The sequence below is a fragment of the Pleurodeles waltl genome, chromosome 10, assembly GCF_031143425.1.
Source record: "Pleurodeles waltl isolate 20211129_DDA chromosome 10, aPleWal1.hap1.20221129, whole genome shotgun sequence".
NCBI classification, from domain to species: Eukaryota; Metazoa; Chordata; class Amphibia; order Caudata; family Salamandridae; genus Pleurodeles; species Pleurodeles waltl.
This window is the reverse complement of record NC_090449.1, coordinates 67736188-67755276: the sequence shown is the minus strand read 5'-3', so window position 1 is coordinate 67755276 and position 19089 is coordinate 67736188. Positions and strand designations below refer to the sequence as shown.

General features: G+C 45.4%; 1 protein-coding gene across 2 annotated transcripts in view; it reads left to right on the top strand.

Moving 5' to 3' along the window:
• The window catches only part of RBBP6 (RB binding protein 6, ubiquitin ligase), a 388917-nt gene that overhangs the window by 268937 nt on the left and 100891 nt on the right, over window positions 1–19089 (top strand). For both annotated transcript variants that reach the window (XM_069209694.1, XM_069209695.1), the window contains exon 11: window positions 12667–13231. In XM_069209694.1, the coding sequence (XP_069065795.1) occupies window positions 12667–13231 (565 nt within the window). The remainder of the gene's footprint in view (window positions 1–12666; window positions 13232–19089) is intronic.

Here is a 19089-nt window from a genome sequence, read left to right as displayed (position 1 = left end):
GCCATAAGAGTATATGGTCTGGGAGTCTGGCATACACGAACTCCACAGCACCATAATGGTTACACTGAAAACTGGGAAGTTTGGTATCAAACTTCTCAGCACAATAAATGCACACTGATGCCAGTATACATTTTATTGTGAAATACACCCCAGAGGGCATCTTAGAGATGCCCCCTAAAACCATACCCGACTTCCAGTGTGGGCTGACTAGTTTTACCAGCCTGCCACACACCAGACATGTTGCTGGCCACATGCGGAGAGTGCCTTTGTCACTCTGTGGCTTGTAACAAAGCCTGTACTGGGTGGAGGTGCTTCTCACCTCCCCTGCAGGAACTGTAACACCTGGCGGTGAACCTCAAAGGCTCACCCCCTTTGTTACAGCACCCCAGGGCACTCCAGCTAGTGGAGTTGCCCACCCCCTCAGGCCACGGCCCCACTTTTGGCGGCAAGGCCAGAGGAGATAATGAGAAAAACAAGGAGTCGTCACTGGCCAGTCAGGACAGCCCCTAAGGTGTCCTGAGCTGAGGTGACTCTGACTTAGAAATCCTCCATCTTCCAGATGGAGGATTCCCCCAATAGGATTAGGGATGTGCCCCCCTCCCCTCAGGGAGGAGGCACAAAGAGGGTGTAGCCACCCTCAGGGCTAGTAGCCATTGGCTACTAACCCCCCAGACCTAAACACACCCCTAAATTGAGTATTTAGGGGCCCCCAGAACCTAGAAAGATAGATTCCTGCAACCTAAGACGAAGAAGGACTGCTGACCTGAAAGCCCTGCAGAGAAGACTGAGACACTAACTGCTTTGGCCCCAGCTCTACCGGCCTGTCTCCCCACTTCAAGAAGAACAGCGACTCGTTCCAAAGGGTCCAGCGACCTCTGAAGCCTCAGAGGAATACCCTGCATCTAAAAGGACCAAGAACTCCAGAGGACAGCAGCTCTGCTCCAAAGAAGAAACATCTTTGCAACCAAGAAGCAACTTTTAAAGACAACACGTTTCCCGCCGGAAGCGTGAGACTTTGCACTCTGCACTCGATGCCCCCGGCTCGACCTGCGGACAAACACTACAGGGAGGACTCCCCGGCGACTGCGACCCTGTGAGTAGCCAGAGTTGACCCCCCCTTTGCCTGCGTGCTTCGCTGAAGAGACCCCTGGGTCTTCCATTGAAACCTATTGCAAACCCAACGCTTGTTTGCACTCTGCACCCGGCCGTCCCCGTGCCGCTGAGGGTGTACTTTTTGTGCTGACTTGTGTCCCCCCCCAGTGCCCTACAAAACCCCCCTGGTGTGCCCTCCGAAGACGCGGGTACTGACCTGCTGGCAGACTGGAACCGGGGCACCCCCCTTCTCCATTGAAGCCTATGTGTTTTGGGCACCACTTTGACCTCTGCAGCCCTGAGCTGCTGGTGTGGTAACTTTGGGGTTGCCCTGAACCCCCAACGGTGGGCTACCTTGGACCCAACTTTGAACCCTGTAGGTGGTTTACTTACCTGCAAAACTAACAAACACTTACCTCCCCCAGGAAATTGCACTGTCTAGTTTTAAAATAGCTTATTGCCATTTTTGTGAAAACTGTATATGCTATTTTGCTAATTCAAAGTTCCTAAGTGAAATACCTTTCATTAGAAGTATTACTTGTAAATCTTGAGCCTGTGGTTCTTAAAATAAACTAAGAAAAGATAATCTTTTGGCCTGGAATTGTCTTTGAGTGTGTTCCTCATTTATTGCCTGTACGTATATAACAAATGCTTAACACTACCCTCTGATAAGCCTAATGCTCGACCACACTACCACAAAATAGAGCATTAGAATTATATATTTTTGCCACTATCTTACCTCTAAGGGGAACCCTTGGACTCTGCATGCTATTTCTTACTTTGAAATAGTACATACAGAGCCAACTTCCTACAGGGGTGATATCCCGAAACCGGTCCCAGGATGCTTGTTTCTGGTCCAGGGAGGGCCTGGTCTGGCAGTTCAGGCTGGACTGTTCCCATGGGGAACAGGGTCAAGACTGATTTGCGTAGGACTGGGTCCAAACTGGAATGGCATGGTGAGCAAAAAAAACTGATGGATTAAACCCAGATCTGTGACTGGGGGTGAATGTTTGATTTGTTCTACATTCCGTTCATCAACTGTTCTTTTTGCGTTTGTGCACTTGCTGAGGAGCAGCCTCCTGAGGGTGACATGCACGTTCCACCAGGGTCTAAGGCGCTGCATTGGCCTTGGCACAAAGAACACCTATTCTAGACACCTAGACTGTGGTCTGGATGTTAGCCCATACCTTCATGAAACACTACTGCCTTGAGAGCCAGGTCTGTGAGAGGGGCACTTTGCTCATTCAGTCTCGCAGGACGTTTTGGTCTTAGTCCTTTCCCCATGTCCTCACCCTTTTGGAGCTACTGCTGTGGTATATATTCTAAAGGGGGGAAATCTATTGTTAAAATTATCAGAAGAACAAGTTAATTACCTTTGGTAGCACTTGTTCTGGTTGATACTTTATTTAATTGCAGAATCCTCATTGCTTTCCCACCTCCTCATTCAGTGCAATGGCCTCTTTTCCATCTAACAAGGTCCAAAGTTAGGAATCAGTTCACTCTGACAATTTCTGCTACCCTACACATCAGTGCATAAAGAGACCAGTCATAAACTGATGTATGGGCACAAGGTTGATGCTTATATGGGGCTCCACTTATCACTTCCAGGGCAGTAATATGAGCTCATCGCAGAACCATACCACACCACCTGTCTACATTCAGGAGCATTCCAGTAAGAATTCTTCAAATCTTGTCTGGCACCTGGGGATATTCTAAAGATGAGTAATATGAAGTTAGAGTATCCGCCAGAAATAGTGTAAGCAAATTAACTGGCTCTGTTTGGGCGTGGCCTAAACAAAGAACTGACAGTGTGCTGGAATGGTACTTATTGGCCTGAAGATGGATGAGGCAAGACGTATAGACTTGAGTTGAGAGCCTGCTGCTTGCAAAGGAGAGCTATTTACTCCAGTATTAGATATTTCATAGATTCACATGCTTGAATCATTCCCCGTTTGCAGTAGTCCACCATCAGTTGTAAATCTGAAACCAAGGAGCTTGGTAGGCATAGCATGTCCTCCTGATACTGCTGTTGATATGGTTGAAACTGATCCTAGTAATGTAAAAGCTCTTGTTCTGTGGGATAATTGTGGCCGTAGTAGCCTTCATCCTCCTGCTTGTGTTTAGCATGCAGTTCTGATGGACTACATGTGACCACAAAAGGACCATCAGCCTCTGAATCATCACCATCCAGGAGGAGACTGAGTGGTAAGGTTGAGACTTTACTGAGTGATGTATGTTCTGCTATCAGATATTTAGATTTTCCCATCACATTTGGTATTTCTTGGCATTTTTCTTTCGTCGAGGAGGTAGTCAACAGTTTCAACGGTGCTGCCACTGGGAGCAATTTTGCCATTGATGGTGAAGTCGACAAGGCAGAAACTAGTTTTACCGACAACAGGATGGGCACTGTCAACTGTATCATTGATATGGTCGTCGTAAATGAACAGTCAATCAGTCACTGTGGTCAGAATTGTTGTGGTCTACGTCCTAGACTCCACTGTAGTTTTCATCATCTATGGTGTAGATGGTGATTTTTTTAGTCGGCGGCAGTGTTCTCGTTGACGGCGACGATGGTTTCTTGAATTAGGTTAATCTGAGGTGGATGTGCTATTGATCTTGGATCTTGTTTTTTCAGACTTTTCTGAAGAGAAAATACAACCCTTATTTGTTTTAGAATGTTTTTCTGAGTAACTACATTCTTTGAGTAGTTACTGAAGGGCTTAGCTCCTTGTGAGACTAATGGTGGACTTTTTTGTAGATTTTGTGGGAGGCGCATGAGTAGAATGAGCTTTTGAACTCTCCCCTTTTTTAGGTCGAGCATAGCAGTGTGCAAGCGCTGCTTTTTGATCTATTATCCATTCTGTGTGCTTTAACCATGGCTATCTCACACCCATCACTTTCATTCATTCTTGGGCTTGCCTTTCAAAAATTCCTTTGTTATTGGTAAATGGATTATGTTTGTCCCGCCCTGAGATTTTTTTTGTTACGCCTTGCAGACTGATCCTTTTACATGCATTATTGCACAATTTCCAATATACTTTAGCGAGGGCAAACTATTTTTCTCTTTCTCTCCCCATCTCGCTCCATGGTGGCCATGACGCTTTGAAGTTTCATAGAGCGTGAACTCTATTGACGGTATTGGAGCACTCGTCACATTGTTCACACTTATCTAATCAGTCATTTCAATTTTACTTTTCTCTCGCCCCTTCGTGCTCCATGGCTTGTAAAAATCCCCTGTAATGGGTAAATGCTTTACGTAAAATATACAAAAATCATCAAAGCGGCTCTCCCAGCACAGCGGAAGAGCCGGTACTACAATAGTCACTGCTCTCAAGGAAACTCTCCCCATAATGCTTTGCAGGGCATTCCTTTTACAAAACATTTTTGCTCATAACTCAGCCTGTGGTGGTCCTAGGACAATGGGACCACCACCAAAACGTTCAACGTGGGGTGTTCTTCCTAACTACTCATCTCTAGGTCCCCACACTAGGTTAGTGGGGACCCCAAAATAATACCTCTTTCACTATTTAGTGTCTTTCTTACCTCTTATGGCCGGACATTTGTTTTACAGTTGGGAGTAGTTTGTGTTTTAAGGGCCTTGTTTGAATTGCAACAGGTCTGCTAGCCCTTTAATTAGAAGCAAGACCACTGGAATTATGTGGCAAAGAGGACCAAATTATGTGGCAAGAAAAGTCCAGTTGTCCATTTTCTTCAAGTTCTAGCCAATAGCTCTAACTCAAGCAAATGTGAGACCTATTGTATTGCAAATCCTTGGTGAACATTGCTGGTGAATGATGAAGAATCTCTCTATTGTCCTCCGAAACGGAGTCCTTCTGAGCTTTAAACTGTTGGAGCCTCTGAAGTAACCTTTTGTAGGAAGCTGGCACTCTGTAGTGCACAACTATGAAGTACACCACGCAGAGTCCAGTGGATCCTCAATTGATATTGCAGAGGCAAAAGTAGATAGGACTAATTTCTGGTAGTATTGCCGAACAGTATGCCTTATCAAAGGGTAGTGCAAAGCATTTGTTGTACTCACAAAGGCAATAAATAAGGCACACACTCAAAGAATAAATTTGAGACCAATTTAGAAAAATACATTTTTATATATTTTTGAAACCCAAGTACTTCGTATCTGGTAAGGAGACTTTTAAGCATAAGTACTTTGACGTTCAGTGTTCGGGAAACACAGGGTTAACAATGACTTACACAGACATTCTCGGGGAGTTAAGGTAAGTATTGGGCACTGATCAGAACCACACCAACAGGTCACACCGGGTGGCACTGGGGCAGCAGGGTGTAGAGGTGCAGTAAGGCATCGGGTGCTCAATGGTTTCCGATGGGAGTTTGGTCCTCGTGTAGACAAGCTGCAGGCTCTGACAAGGAAGCCAGTCAGGGACCACAAGCTGGTAGGTAGAAGTCTTGGGGTGCTTGGACGTAGGTTCACCTCTTCTCCTGTGCCTAGGGGCGACAGATGCAGGGGTGTCTTTAGGCATCGGGTTTTCACGTCCTGGAACACTTGCAGTCAGGGGTCCTGTGTCTTGAGGCTGCAGGTGTTGTGGGGGGAGTCTGATAGTGATGGACCCAGGGTAGATTCGAGCTCTTAGGAGCTGGGAGATGTCGTTGGCACCGGTGACCCACCTTGGTTCGGGTCATGGGTGCAGTGGTTGCTGTAGCTGTCGGATGTTTTCTCTCCACAAGCCTGTGGGGAGAGGTGGCCTGCGTGCAGAGGCTGCAGGCGTCTCCGAATTGTCCAAGATGGGTGAGACCACACTGGACTTGGTCTCTGTTCACCTGGGGACCAGCACTTTTGGTTGGCTTCATCTTAGGTTGTGGGCATCGGGTGCAGTGGTCACTTCTGGTGTTGGGTTTCCGGTGTTCCAACAGCTTCAGAGCCTTTTCTTTGTTTCCGGTTGCGTGGCAAGTCCGGGGCCCACGGGAGACTTGAGTCTTTATTGAAGACTAGACAAGTTGTCGTCTTGTGTAGGGTCCTTCAGGGTCAGCAGGCAGGCTGTAGGGGCTGGGTCCGGGTCCAGGTCAGCTGCTGCTGCTGCTTTTCTGCAGTTGCAACTTTTCTTTGGGTCGTCTTAGGTTGTCAATCAGAGCTCTAGGGGTCAGGGGTGCCACCTAAATACTCAATTTAGTGGCGTTAGAGGGATTGCAAGCGGTAGCCAATGGGCTTTAGGATGACCCCACCCTTCTTATGACCACTTATGCTCGGAAGTGTGCATTACCCTAACCCTAGTGGCCTAATTCCTTCCAAGCAAGATGGAGGAGTTTGAAAAATAGCATCCACTTCAGCTCATCCACCAGAGGGGGTAGGACTGGCTTGAAGTGGGCACTCCTCCTAATTTAACTAATTTCTCCTGTGCTGCCTCAAAAAGTGGGGTCTGAACAGAGGGGTTGGTCATCTCCGCCATCTGGAGAGACCTGGGTCGCATTACAAAGGCGGTTAGACCTTTGATGCTCCCTGCCTTGGATTGCCCATCCTGCCTCAGAGAGGTGTTAACACCCCACCCAGTGCAGGCTTTTGTCTCTGGCCCTCGAGAGTGCTGGCTCCCACCTTGAGGGGCCAGAAACATGTCTAGGGTGGCTGAACTGGTCAGAACCAGTCAGTCTATAAATCAGTAGATCATCGATTTTCAGGGGACACCTCTAAGGTGCCCTCTGGGGCAGTTATTAAATCCCTCACTGGCATCAGTGAGAATGTATTAATCTGAGATGTTAGATGCCAAACATCCCTCTATTCAGAGAAGCCATCATGTAGCTGGGAAAAACGCAGGGACCATTGTCCAGCACATGTATTTAAAATGGCTTCGCTGCACACTTATTATTTCTGTTGATTCTCAGACATAGTAAGGGCTTATTTGCTAATGTCTATATGCTCTCACTTTTAATAGAATGCACCCTGCCTTAGGGCTGAAAGCCTGCTGTAGGGGTGACTTAGATATTAAAAGCCGTGTTTAAGGGACATGGCACAAGGGTGTGCCATGTAGTGTGTTCAATTTTGGAAGCACCTTGTCACGCATCCTGCAATGGCCGTCTGCATAAGGTTGGTGCTGGATCCCTTAGAATGGCACAAGTTGTGCAGCAGCTCTGAGGGGGCCCTTTCTGGTACCCATGCCCTAGCCACCAGGGATACCATACTAGTAACAGAGGTGCTAAAGGGCCTGTTCACTGGGGGATCAAGCGACCAGATGTCTTGTTTTTGTGAAGGAACTCTTGCACTGTGAGGACCTGGTTAACTGAATCCCAGTGCACTTCAGTCAAAGTTGCATCTAAAAACTAGGCAAAAAGTCTGTGTGTGGGGGTGGATGGGCAGGGGGGTGCTGCAACCAGAACCCAGCTCCCTACACCTCTCCTATCTGTCCTTCAGGGTTTTAGAAGAAAAGAAACAACATCCCTTGCAATCCTTCACTTTGTGGGATAGATAAAGGCAGTAAATGCAGTCTCTGTGCTGATCATCTGAATTAATCCTTTTTTGCTACATGTTCAACAAGGTCTAAAAAGACATTTGCTTGTTCGGACATTGTAGCGTCTGATCTGAAGCAGCTGGTAATTGGTATATAAGGCAAGTAAAAGTAACACACTGTTAGGACTAAGAATAATTGAACTGAGCAGAGCTCATAACATGCGGTAAAAAAGAGACAGAAGCCTCTGTGAGGAGTGTTCTAGAGGGTGATACAAACCTGATTGGTTAGGATTTAGTTTCAACTCTTTTTTTTTTGTTTTCTTTATTTTTTTTATGACAAGCATGTGTGTAAAGAAATGGCTCCCTGTTGCAGTTACCCCCCACTTTTTGCCTGATACTGATGCTGACTTGACTGAGAAGTGTGCTGGGACCCTGCTAACCAGGCCCCAGCACCAGTGTTCTTTCACCTAAAATGTACCATTGTTTCCACAATTGGCATAACCCTGGCACCTAGGTAAGTCCCTTGTAACTGGTACCCCTGGTACCAAGGGCCCTGATGCCAGGGAAGGTCTCTAAGGGCTGGAGCATGTCTTATGCCACCCTAGGGACCCCTCACCCAGCACAGACACACTGCTTGCCAGGTTGTGTGTGCTGGTGGGGAGAAAATGACTAAGTCGACATGGCACTCCCCTCAGGGTGCCATGCCAACCTCACACTGCCTGTGGCATAGGTAAGTCACCCCTCTAGCAGGCCTTACAGCCCTAAGGCAGGGTGCACTATACCACAGGTGAGGGCATATGTGCATGAGCACTATGCCCCTACAGTGTCTAAGCAAAACCTTAGACATTGTAAGTGCAGGGTAGCCATAAGAGTATATGGGCTGGGAGTCTGTCAAAAACGAACTCCACAGCTCCATAATGGCTACACTGAATACTGGGAAGTTTAGTATCAAACTTCTCAGAATAATAAACCCACACTGATGCCAGTGTTGGATTTATTAAAAAATGCACACAGAGGGCATCTTAGAGATACCCCCTGTATTTTACCCAATTGTTCAGTGCAGGACTGACTGGTCTGTGCCAGCCTGCTGCTGAGACGAGTTTCTGACCTCATGCGGTGAGAGCCTTTGTGCTCTCTGAGGACAGAAACAAAGCCTGCTCTGGGTGGAGGTGCTTCACACCTCCCCCCTGCAGGAACTGTAACACCTAGCAGTGAGCTTCAAAGGCTCAAGCTTCGTGTTACAATTCGTGTTACAATGCCCCAGGGCACTCCAGCTAGTGGAGATGCCCGCCCCCTGGACCCAGCCCCCACTTTTGGCGGCAAGTCCAGGAGAGATAATGAGAAAAACAAGGAGGAGTCACTGGCCAGTCAGGACAGCCCCTAAGGTGTCCTGAGCTGAGGTGACTCTGACTTTTAGAAATCCTCCATCTTGTAGCAGGAGGATTCCCCCAATAGGATTAGGGATGTGACCCCCTCCCCTTGGGAGGAGGCACAAAGAGGGTGTACTCACCCTCAGGGCTAGTAGCCATTGGCTACTAACCCCCCAGACCTAAACACGCCCTTAAATTTAGTATTTAAGGGCTCCCCTGAACCTAAGAATTTAGATTCCTGCAACTAACAAGAAGGACTGCTGAGCTGAAAAACCCCTGCAGAGGAAGAACAGAAGACACCAACTGCCTTGGCCCCAGACTTACCGGCCTGTCTCCTGCCTTCCAAAGAAACCTGCTCCAGCGACGCTTTCCAAGGTACCAGCGACCTCTGAATCCTCTGAGGACTGCCCTGCTTCGAAAAAGACAAGAAACTCCCGAGGACAGCGGCACTGCTCCAAAAGAACTGCAACTTTGTTACAAGGAGCAGATTTAAAGACCCCTGCAACTCCCCGCAAGAAGCGTGAGACTTGCAACACTGCACCCGGCGACCCCGACTCGACTGGTGGAGAAACAACGCTTCAGGGAGGACCCTCCGGCGACTCTACGACTGTGAGTAACCAAAGTTGTCCCCCCTGAGCCCCCACAGCGACGCCTGCAGAGGGAATCCCCAGGCTCCCCCTGACCGCGACTGTCTGAACTCCATTTCCCGACGGCTGGAAAAGACCCTGCACCCGCAGCCCCCAGCACCTGAAGGATCGGAACTTCTGTGCAGGAGTGACCCCCAGGAGGCCCTCTCCCTTGCCTAGGTGGTGGCTACCCCGAGGAGCCCCCCCCTTGCCTGCCTGCACCGCTGAAGAGACCTCTTGGTCTCCCATTGAAACCTGAAGGAAACCCGACGCGTGTTTGCACACTGCACCCGGCCGCCCCCGCGCTGCTGAGGGTGTACTTTCTGTGCTAATTTGTGTCCCCCCCGGTGCCCTACAAAACCCCCCTGGTCTGCCCTCCGAAGACGCGGGTACTTACCTGCTAGCAGACTGGAACCGGGGCACCCCCTTCTCTCCATTGAAGCCTATGTGTTTTGGGCACCTCTTTGACCTTTGCACCTGACCGGCCCTGAGCTGCTGGTGTGATAACTTTGGGGTTGCTCTGAACCCCCAACGGTGGGCTACCTTGGACCAAAAACTGAAACCTGTAAGTGACGTACTTACCTGTTAAAACTAACAATAACTTACCTCCCCCAGGAACTGTGAAAATTGCACTGTGTCCACTTTTAAAACAGATTATTGTGTTTTATGTATAAAGTATACATGCTAAAGTAATGATTCAAAGTTCCTAGAGTACTTACCTGCAATACCTTTCAAATGAGATATTACATGTAAAATTTTAACCTGTGGTTCTTAAAATAAACTAAGAAAAGATATTTTTCTATAACAAAACCTATTGGCTGGATTTGTCTCTGAGTGTGTGTACCTCATTTATTGTCTATGTGTATGTACAACAAATGCTTAAAACTACTCCTTGGATAAGCCTACTGCTCGACCACACTACCACAAAATAGAGCATTAGTATTATCTCTTTTTGCCACTATCTTACCTCTAAGGGGAACCCTTGGACTCTGTGCATGCTATTCCTTACTTTGAAATAGCACATACAGAGCCAACTTCCTACAATGTGTTACTAAACTGAAGGTTTTATGTCATTACCATGCTTTCCAATGGTACAGTGGGACTCCCATTTATGGGAATGATTCAAGCATGTGAACCTATGAAAGATACCATACTGGAGAAATATATTTACAGATAAGTTACTTATTTTCTTCAGTTTTCCTGATCCAGTGTGAATCTTGAGAAGAGGCAGTCTTATAAATGTAAATATGGAAGTAAAGATAATCTTTTTGTGAGTACGTGATTGCTCCTGAGAAGTGCTGTTTTATTGCAGCAGTGCTGAGAAATGCAGGTAATCTGTCAGACATTATCTGCCCACTTAAAGCACTGGTGAGAGTCAAACTGTAAGGATTCTGCTAGTAGCTGAGGTATCCACCAGGAAGGTTACCAAAGGTAAATAACGTTATCATCATAAATTTTCTGGATTCTTTTGGGCATCAAGAATTTTGAGGGTCACTGTCATTGGCTTGCTGCAAACCTATGTGAGTTTACATATGTTGCAGTGTCTCTAATATGGGTCCAGGCGGCATTCTGTTTGCTCGGATCCCTCTTCAAGTGGAGGAATCGCTTTTGTTGACATTCTGTAGTTTTGATTTCTTCTGTAGTGTAGAGAGACTGCTGTATAAACTGATGACTAATTTTGTGAATGACCCTTTGTAGATAACTTTCATAGTGAGGGAGTCTGGGACTTGGAGGATTTTAACGTTGATAAAGTATTTGATTTGGAAGGCCAGGTTCTAGCCATTAAGGCATGTATGACATCAAGCACCTTGTGATCAATGGCAGGACTGCAATAGTTCATGACCTTTTTTTTCCTTTCTTTCTCCGATCACCTTTTAGGTGAGTCCAATGCAATAACAGATTGCTTGAATACAGTAAAACCTACTACCCCTGAGTGTATTTTTTGCCTTCTGCTTCAGTAGCACATTTTCTCCTCTTATGTAACGAAAAACTTAATTATACTTTAGTGTGCAACAGAATAGGGTTGGCTAATGTTGCCTTTCTCTGTCATATAGCAATCTGTTAAACTTAGCCAAGGGGCTATTTACAGATTTCTTACTATCCTATGCATGGCACCTAAAAATTAGGATGTTTCTTCCTTGCAGCTGTGGAGCATAATATTAAGTGGAAAAGGAGTTAAAATGCATTGATAAAGGCACTCTGAAGTTTTTAAAAATAAATAAACAGCAAAAAAGTAAATAACTTTGAGGGTACAGCTTTATGCCCCAAGACCATACTTCTCACATTCAGCATGAATGAGTAGTCCCCTGTCATTACTGGGTATTGTGCAGGACTGCACGTACTGCTTTTCTTTAAAGTGGCATTATATTTGCAGCTGTACAAGGTTATTGCACTCATAGCTCCAGTTACTTGCATTTGTTATATTTTTCTTTCTAAAAAAGTAATTGATTGAAGGGGTAGCGACCTGCTCATGTAACATATTCTTTAACTTTCTTTTTAAATTAATATACAAACACATTTGTAGATTATTTTGATGTAAAGAAAACATTTCTAAAAAAATCTTAAGTACCCAAAATCAAACAGGCTACAGAATCACGCTACATAAGCATGAATGCTTGCTGTGGCTTTGTGTGTTGCATCTTGCCTTTATGGCTGCATAGGGCCAACTTCCCTTTCCATCAACAACAGAGCTGCTGGCTACAGGTATGGGGTCAAGCAAAAAGTATAACATGTGGAATAAAGTTGCAGCCTGTCCTGCATAGCATTTTGCCACCCAGTATGCAAGGAGGGGGAATCTTCTTTAGACCCACTCCCTCACGACCGCATGGTACAGCACCAGTTATTTTAAAGAAAAACAAATACTGACAAATCATTACATGAGTGTCACCTGCAGACAATATAAAGTATTATTCTCACAGTTAATTGACTGAATCTAATCTATGGTTCTTTGTCCTGTATCTTAGAGTTTACGAGAATATAAATATAATTATAGTTGTCTTTCACTTGTCTTTAATATCTCCCAAGTTGCCTTGCACCTCCTGAAACAGAGAAAATGGGGTGTGAAGCATAACGTCTACATTGGATACCATAATAAACACAACTTGAGTAGTACTATTGTGACTAGTCTCCTCAAGCCTTACTTGCTGTATCTGTTTTTTTCCCCCAGCAATGCCGACAGTGCAGTTCAGAACACTCATGCTGCAGTTGCTCAGACAGTCTCTGTTACTTCTACATCCTCTCCTGTTGTGTCCAGCAGCAAAGACCTTGGCAGCAGCAACAACCGGGACCTTGTCGGCAGCAACAGGGAGCTCGTCGTCGGCAGCAGCAACAGGGACGTGATCGGCGGCAGCAGGGATCTCGTTGGAAGTCGGGATTTCAGCAGGGATCTTGGCAGCAGGGACCTTGTTGGTACTAGCAGAGACCTTGTTGGCAGTGCCAGGGAGTACCTTGGCAGAGACCATATCAGCGGCAGAGAACACCTTGGCAGCAGTAGGGATCACATTGGCAGCGAAAGGGACCAGGGCAGCAGCAGGGACCGTGTCAGAGATCAAATTAGCAGCAGCAGGGAGCACATTGGCAGAGATCATGTTGGGGGTGGCAGGGACCATGTGGGAAGTGACAGAGACCACGTTGGACGTGGCAGAGACCACGTTGGACGTGGCAGAGACCACGCTGGCAGCAGCAGGGATCAAATTGGCAGAGATCTTGGCAGGGACTTAATGGAAGAGAAGGTAAGTTTACTAAGGACAACTATGCAGTTTAACAATGTTTCAAGAGATTGTCTAAAATGCAAATTTCTGATGAGTATGTGTTCCTGCATATTCCTCAACTTTAGAATCTCTTTCCAAGCTGCACACTGGTCTGAAAAATATTCTGTCCTACCTTCCGCAGCCATCAAAAAACACAGTTGCCCTACTGCTCTGCCAGAAAGCGCCTAGTGGCTATACCAGCATCTCAATTCACCAGACATGACATCACCGAATAAATGCTCTAATCTGCATGCTTTTATAGGTACCTGGTTTTCTGTGCCACATCCACCTGATGCAGAGTTCTGTTCCTCTGTTTCACTGAACAAATTACTCCCAGCTTTAATAGGTCAAATGACTCCTCCAAAGGTTTCAGGGTTCAAACCCTGCCATAAGTGTATAAATCAGATGCCATTTTCTGATAATCATGTCATCTGCATATGGTGTCTTAATCTGACCACAATGCCACATCCTGAGATTTATTCTACCTGATGCGCCCGAAGGCTTTCTGGGACCCAGAAGCCAAAGCCTGCCACATCTCCTGCAAGTTAGTCTCCCGATATTGGGCCATCTCACAAGAGATCATCACATACAAAGCATCATAGGAAGCAAAATCCCTACTCTTCTCTGAGGAAAAAGTCAGAATGATGTTCCCCGCTGAGTTTTTATTCATCCTTGAAGCAGATTCCAAATCTGACAAGAATTCAGTTGATATATCTAGCTCCATTTGCAAACCTTGAGCAGGTTGAGGCCTTAACATGGGCCTTATTGGACCACTTTAGAATGCCTCTGGTACTCTCTGGACCACAACCCCGAGGCAGACCAACCCCTTTGGGTTTGAGGACTCTGGTAGCTGCTCTCTCTAGCAGGATCTGGCCTAGTGGCAGGACGTCAGTGGTGGAACACAGTGCCATCAGCTGTGTATCTATTGGCATTCATGACACTACCACCAGGGTGGGGTTTCAGTTCTAGGTTTAGGTCTGGAGGTGTTAGGGTTGCCCATCACACAGTTGTCTGAAATTTCCGAGGTAGGTGAGAACTTGCCATGAAGAACAGTCTTCCTAGATCCCAGACATTTATCTAGAAGGTTCAGTTATAAGTCTGACTCCATTGCCCCAGTCTTGCTAGTTATGGTTTATGGGTGTATGAAAGATGATGATTCAGTAGCTTTGTGTTACATAACGCTAGTAGCAAAGACACCTTCCCCGCCTTTTGTTTCTGACAAAGGAAGTATCCTTGACTAGTGTGGCCTGAGTAAGCAGTAGAATCTCTGGATTTTACTTTACTCTGAGGCACTCTACATACAATCTAGATGGAAAGCTTGTACTTCTGCATCTTTAGCTGTAGAGCCCTTGCTCCAGGTTCAACAAGGCTGTACTGGACCCTGTTTTGGTGCCTCAAGAAAACTTTCTCTCCCTCAGCAGTCCAGAATTGCCTGACACCAATGCCCTGCTTGGAATAACCCAAAACTCTCTTTTTGCACATGACTGAGCCTGGTGCATTACGTTCCAAACTAAACCAGAATGCCTCCCGTACAGCCTTTCCCGACAGAGGTTCAAAAAGCTAGGCACCATGGGTTGGAAGGGTAATGCTTTGGGTATTCGCTCTCCTTCTGTGCTATGAAAGCCACATGACTGCTCTTTTGCTGTGTTTGTACCTTGTGGAAATCAGCAAGATTGCCAGTTGTTAGCACACTGGAACACATGGAGAATAGCTATTGGTCAGTTGTGGCTTGGATTCCTCAAAATAGATTTTGAAGTGCATCTTGGATTCTGACAAATACCATGCCCCACTTAGCTCTTCTTTTCTTCCGTTTTACAGGACATGTCTAGGCCACCATGATGAAAATGTCTTTCAATACAGTAGGGTTTTATACTAAAAAGGCCAGCTCCTGTGTGGCGTGCTTTAATAGGTCTATGGTCAACTTGCCTAGCTGTGTCAGCTGGGCAGTTTTATCAGAAATGTAGAGCTTCAGGAACCGTTTCAGAACTACTAGCGAAGACAGCCCTCTCAGTCTGCCCAGACACCTCAGCTGTTGTAACACCTCCTTTTGAGACAGTGGTGGCTATGAAGGTCACCAGCAGCTGATCCAGTCCTCATTGTACGTTTGTAGTATGTGCTGCCCCCATACTATGAATGGGCTGGAGGAGGAGACATTCTATGCTGATCGAAGAATATCTCTGGCATACAGTACTCATCTCCACAACAAGGGCTTCTCCATCAAGGCTCAAATCTCCCATCACTGCTTTGCAGTGCTAGAACTTCATAGATGCATCAGTATGACATTTTGTCCTCAGCGAATCATGATTCCACGATTCTAGTGAGTGATTTGCAGTGGTACAGCAGCAGTAACCGCAACACCAAGATAGACTCTTGGCTCAGGTGCCGATCTTCCAGTTAGTTTGCAAAGATCTGCACTGATGGATGAATCGCTGAAGTATAGAGGAGGGTTGGCCATACAATTCTACACAATCCCAGATTGCTGTGGGGATGGGCACTTTGGTGGCCTAGGCCACTCATCTGGGTGACATGACAGCATGAGCCTGTGAGCTGCATCAGAGCAGCATCTTCGAGGACCTCACCACCACCATGTGATGGTGCAGGGAGAAGTGAGGTCCTAGGTCTTGTGCCAGGAGGCGCTTATGCCTCTGGAATTGCCTGGAGCTTCTGGGCATTTCTCTGGTCCGAACAACCTGGTGGAATCCTTGAATGCCAAGGCGGACAAGCTCATCTAGCAATGTCTGGCAGATCACAAATTAAGCCTACAACTAGCGGAGTCAAAGGTCATACTCCGACAGTGGGGATAACCTTGGCAAGAACTTTTAGCCACTATTAAACCTGCAGCCTCAAAGGTTTTGCATGTTGGAATTTCCACAAAGACACTTACTAGGAGATTTGTTCCAAATGGAATGGAGCATGAGACTCTAATAAGCCTCTGCCTCTTCTATCCAGAGTTGAGAAAAAGATCAGGAAATGACTGGTTCCAAGTCATCGTAATGCAGTGGACTTTAAATGTTGTTATGCCCTCCCTCTTCCCCTTGAAACCTTCAACAGGTCAAACCAAGACAAAGGTAAGGAGGCTTTCTAAATTGTCAGCACATTGGAACTTCCACTGGCCAAAAGTCTGATACTAGTCCTTTCATCTAAGCCCCATTCAGGCCTCCTCTGCAAAGTGCCATCCTGACCCTATCTTTTAATGTCAAATCCTGAACGCTATGCAAATTTGCACAGAGGCTTACTCTACAAAACTGTCAAGTAGACATCCTCTATAAAGCCCAGGCCTCCTACGCACAGCCCTACCTCTATTTACTCTGCAAAGCACCACACAAATCCCACATACAAATACAATAGCCAGACCCCATTCTACAAAGCACAATTCAGATATCCTTTACCAAGCCTCTTCCAGGCACCACTCTGTAAGACATCATTTAGGCCCCTACATGCCCCATTGAGATTCTTTTCAAAGCATCACCCACCCTGCTAAAAACCTAATCTAAAACCCCTCTTCAAATGCCCATCCACAATATGATTGTAAAGTACCATTGTGGTGTCTTTAAAGCCACAACCAGCACCCATCTTAAACCTCCCATCCAGACTCAAAACCATTGACGAAAGTTCTATGGTCACAACTCTAAAAATCTCTCACCATACACTATTTTCTAAGTCCACTCCAAACATTCTATACAAAGGCTCCTTCATATGCTTTGTGCAAAGCCCCATTATGACAAACTCTCCAGAGTCTGACTGGCAAACGGGACAATTGGCAGTGCCCAACGGGCCAGTCTGACAGATCTGTTTGGTGGGCCATTTTTATGGCTTTATCAGCCTACCTTATGGTCTGCTGGGCTGGTTTTTACTGTTGATTTATCTGATATTAAAATGTACGCTGTCTGCAGCAATGCAGTCATCCCTATCTTGCAAAATACTTACAAAGCTTGTCTTTAAAAGGTGAAAACTGCCCCAATGTGTAAACATGAGCTCCTTTTTTAGCTCTGTTTCTCTTATGGGGGCAACTTAAATGTGGTGCCTGAGCCTCTTGTGCTGTCAAAGTACGGGGTTGTCCAGAGCCCCCACATGAAGATCTCCTCTGCAAGCTCTATCAATATCACCTTTGCAAAGACCTATCCAGACCCATCTACAAGTTCCCATTCAGAAACAAAAACTGTCTACCCTATTCTGCAAAGCCTAATAATTCAGGCATCCTCTCTAAAGAGTGTATATGAAATCTGTATTAAAAAAAAAAAAAATCCACCTAACCGTGTACACTTTTCACACAAGTTTACTCCATTCGAAAACCACATTACTTTTCAAATCCTAATCACTGTTCTCTAAAAGGTCAGCTCCAGTTTCCCTACTTGAAATCTCAGTCCCCACCCCTTCTGTCAAACCAAAACGAGTCCCATTAAAAAAGTTTTGTCTCCTACTTTTTAGGAATACCCATCCAGTCATACAATCTCCTTCTGTATGCCCTCTTGAAATCCCTGCCAAGCCTGTCCTTGCAAGCCATAGGCAGTGCCAGATCCCTGTTGTATCTGTTATATGTAACTTTACCCTACTTTGAATCATACCTCTTCACTGATCTGAAGCAGTGGAGACGCTGCAGGACAACTACACACAATCCACTAATAAAAATATTGTAAATAAGTGTTAGTCAAAGTAATGTCGGACACTGCTGAAGTTAAAATCCAGAAAGAAATATCACACTATTTTATGGTTAAAAACACATCAGCACCTCAGTCATCTGGTGAGCTGATGATAGCTAGCAATTGAAAATGGAAGTAATGGTTTTTTTTCTTTTTTCTTTCTTTTTGTTAATTAAATGAAAGGGTTAGGGTATTGGACAGGCTACCATAGAGACAAAGGTTATACTTCTAAAACCAATATAAACCTTATATTTCCTCAGTTTTATTATCTCCTACCTAAAATTATCCTCCTCCTTCAATGTAAGTCAATGAGGAAAGCAATTTTGGCAATTTCTTTTTCTTTTTTAAAATCGCTCTTACCATGTTAAAAATGATTGGCACGTCGGGAAGACTGACTTCAACTTTGCAGATTTACTTTGTTTCTCCCTCTACAACTTACTGATATAAAATAAAAAAACTTATCTTCTTGAAACAGAGACCAGGTATTCATCAGGACAGTGAGCAGTATTTTAAAACCATGCCAGATAAAATTTTTATGTTTGGCTCATTATTGGGAATGGTGGAATAAGATGGCAAAATGTTTTGTTTTAACTGCCAAACAATCTAAACTGCCTGCAGATAGTTGAAAAATGAATTGCCTAACCACAATGGCACTTAACGGTGGATGAGCTACAGGAAATACCTTTTCTCTGTCTTTAAAAGTTTTTAATCTTGCCTGCTTGTAGGTGTCTTGAAGGGGCCATAAAGTGTTGAGAAAATCAGTTCTCTCTGTTCCATCCCACATTGACAATCGCCAAGAATAAACAATCTAGAACATTTTTGTTTGAATATATCTGATTTCGTCTTGACACATTGTGACATATCTTACCTGATCACCTATTAAATGAATAGGTGATACGGGGTTAAGCATACACTTTGGAAGCATAATCACTGAATCTCTGCCACTTAGTGAGTAGGAAAGTGTTCTGTGATTGAGCGTGTGCAAGCGAGTGTGACTGTTAACATGCATTAAGTATGCTTAGTAAACTTAACTTGTCTACACCAGAACTGTATTGTATTCCCCTGTGTTGTTGTGATTCATATCTATTTTCAAAGTTGACTTTCATTACATATGAACAACCATATGTGTTATCTTTATTTTGAAATTGTTTTCCTTACCAAAATATAACATGGTTTGGATAAACCTAAAATATAAAAAAA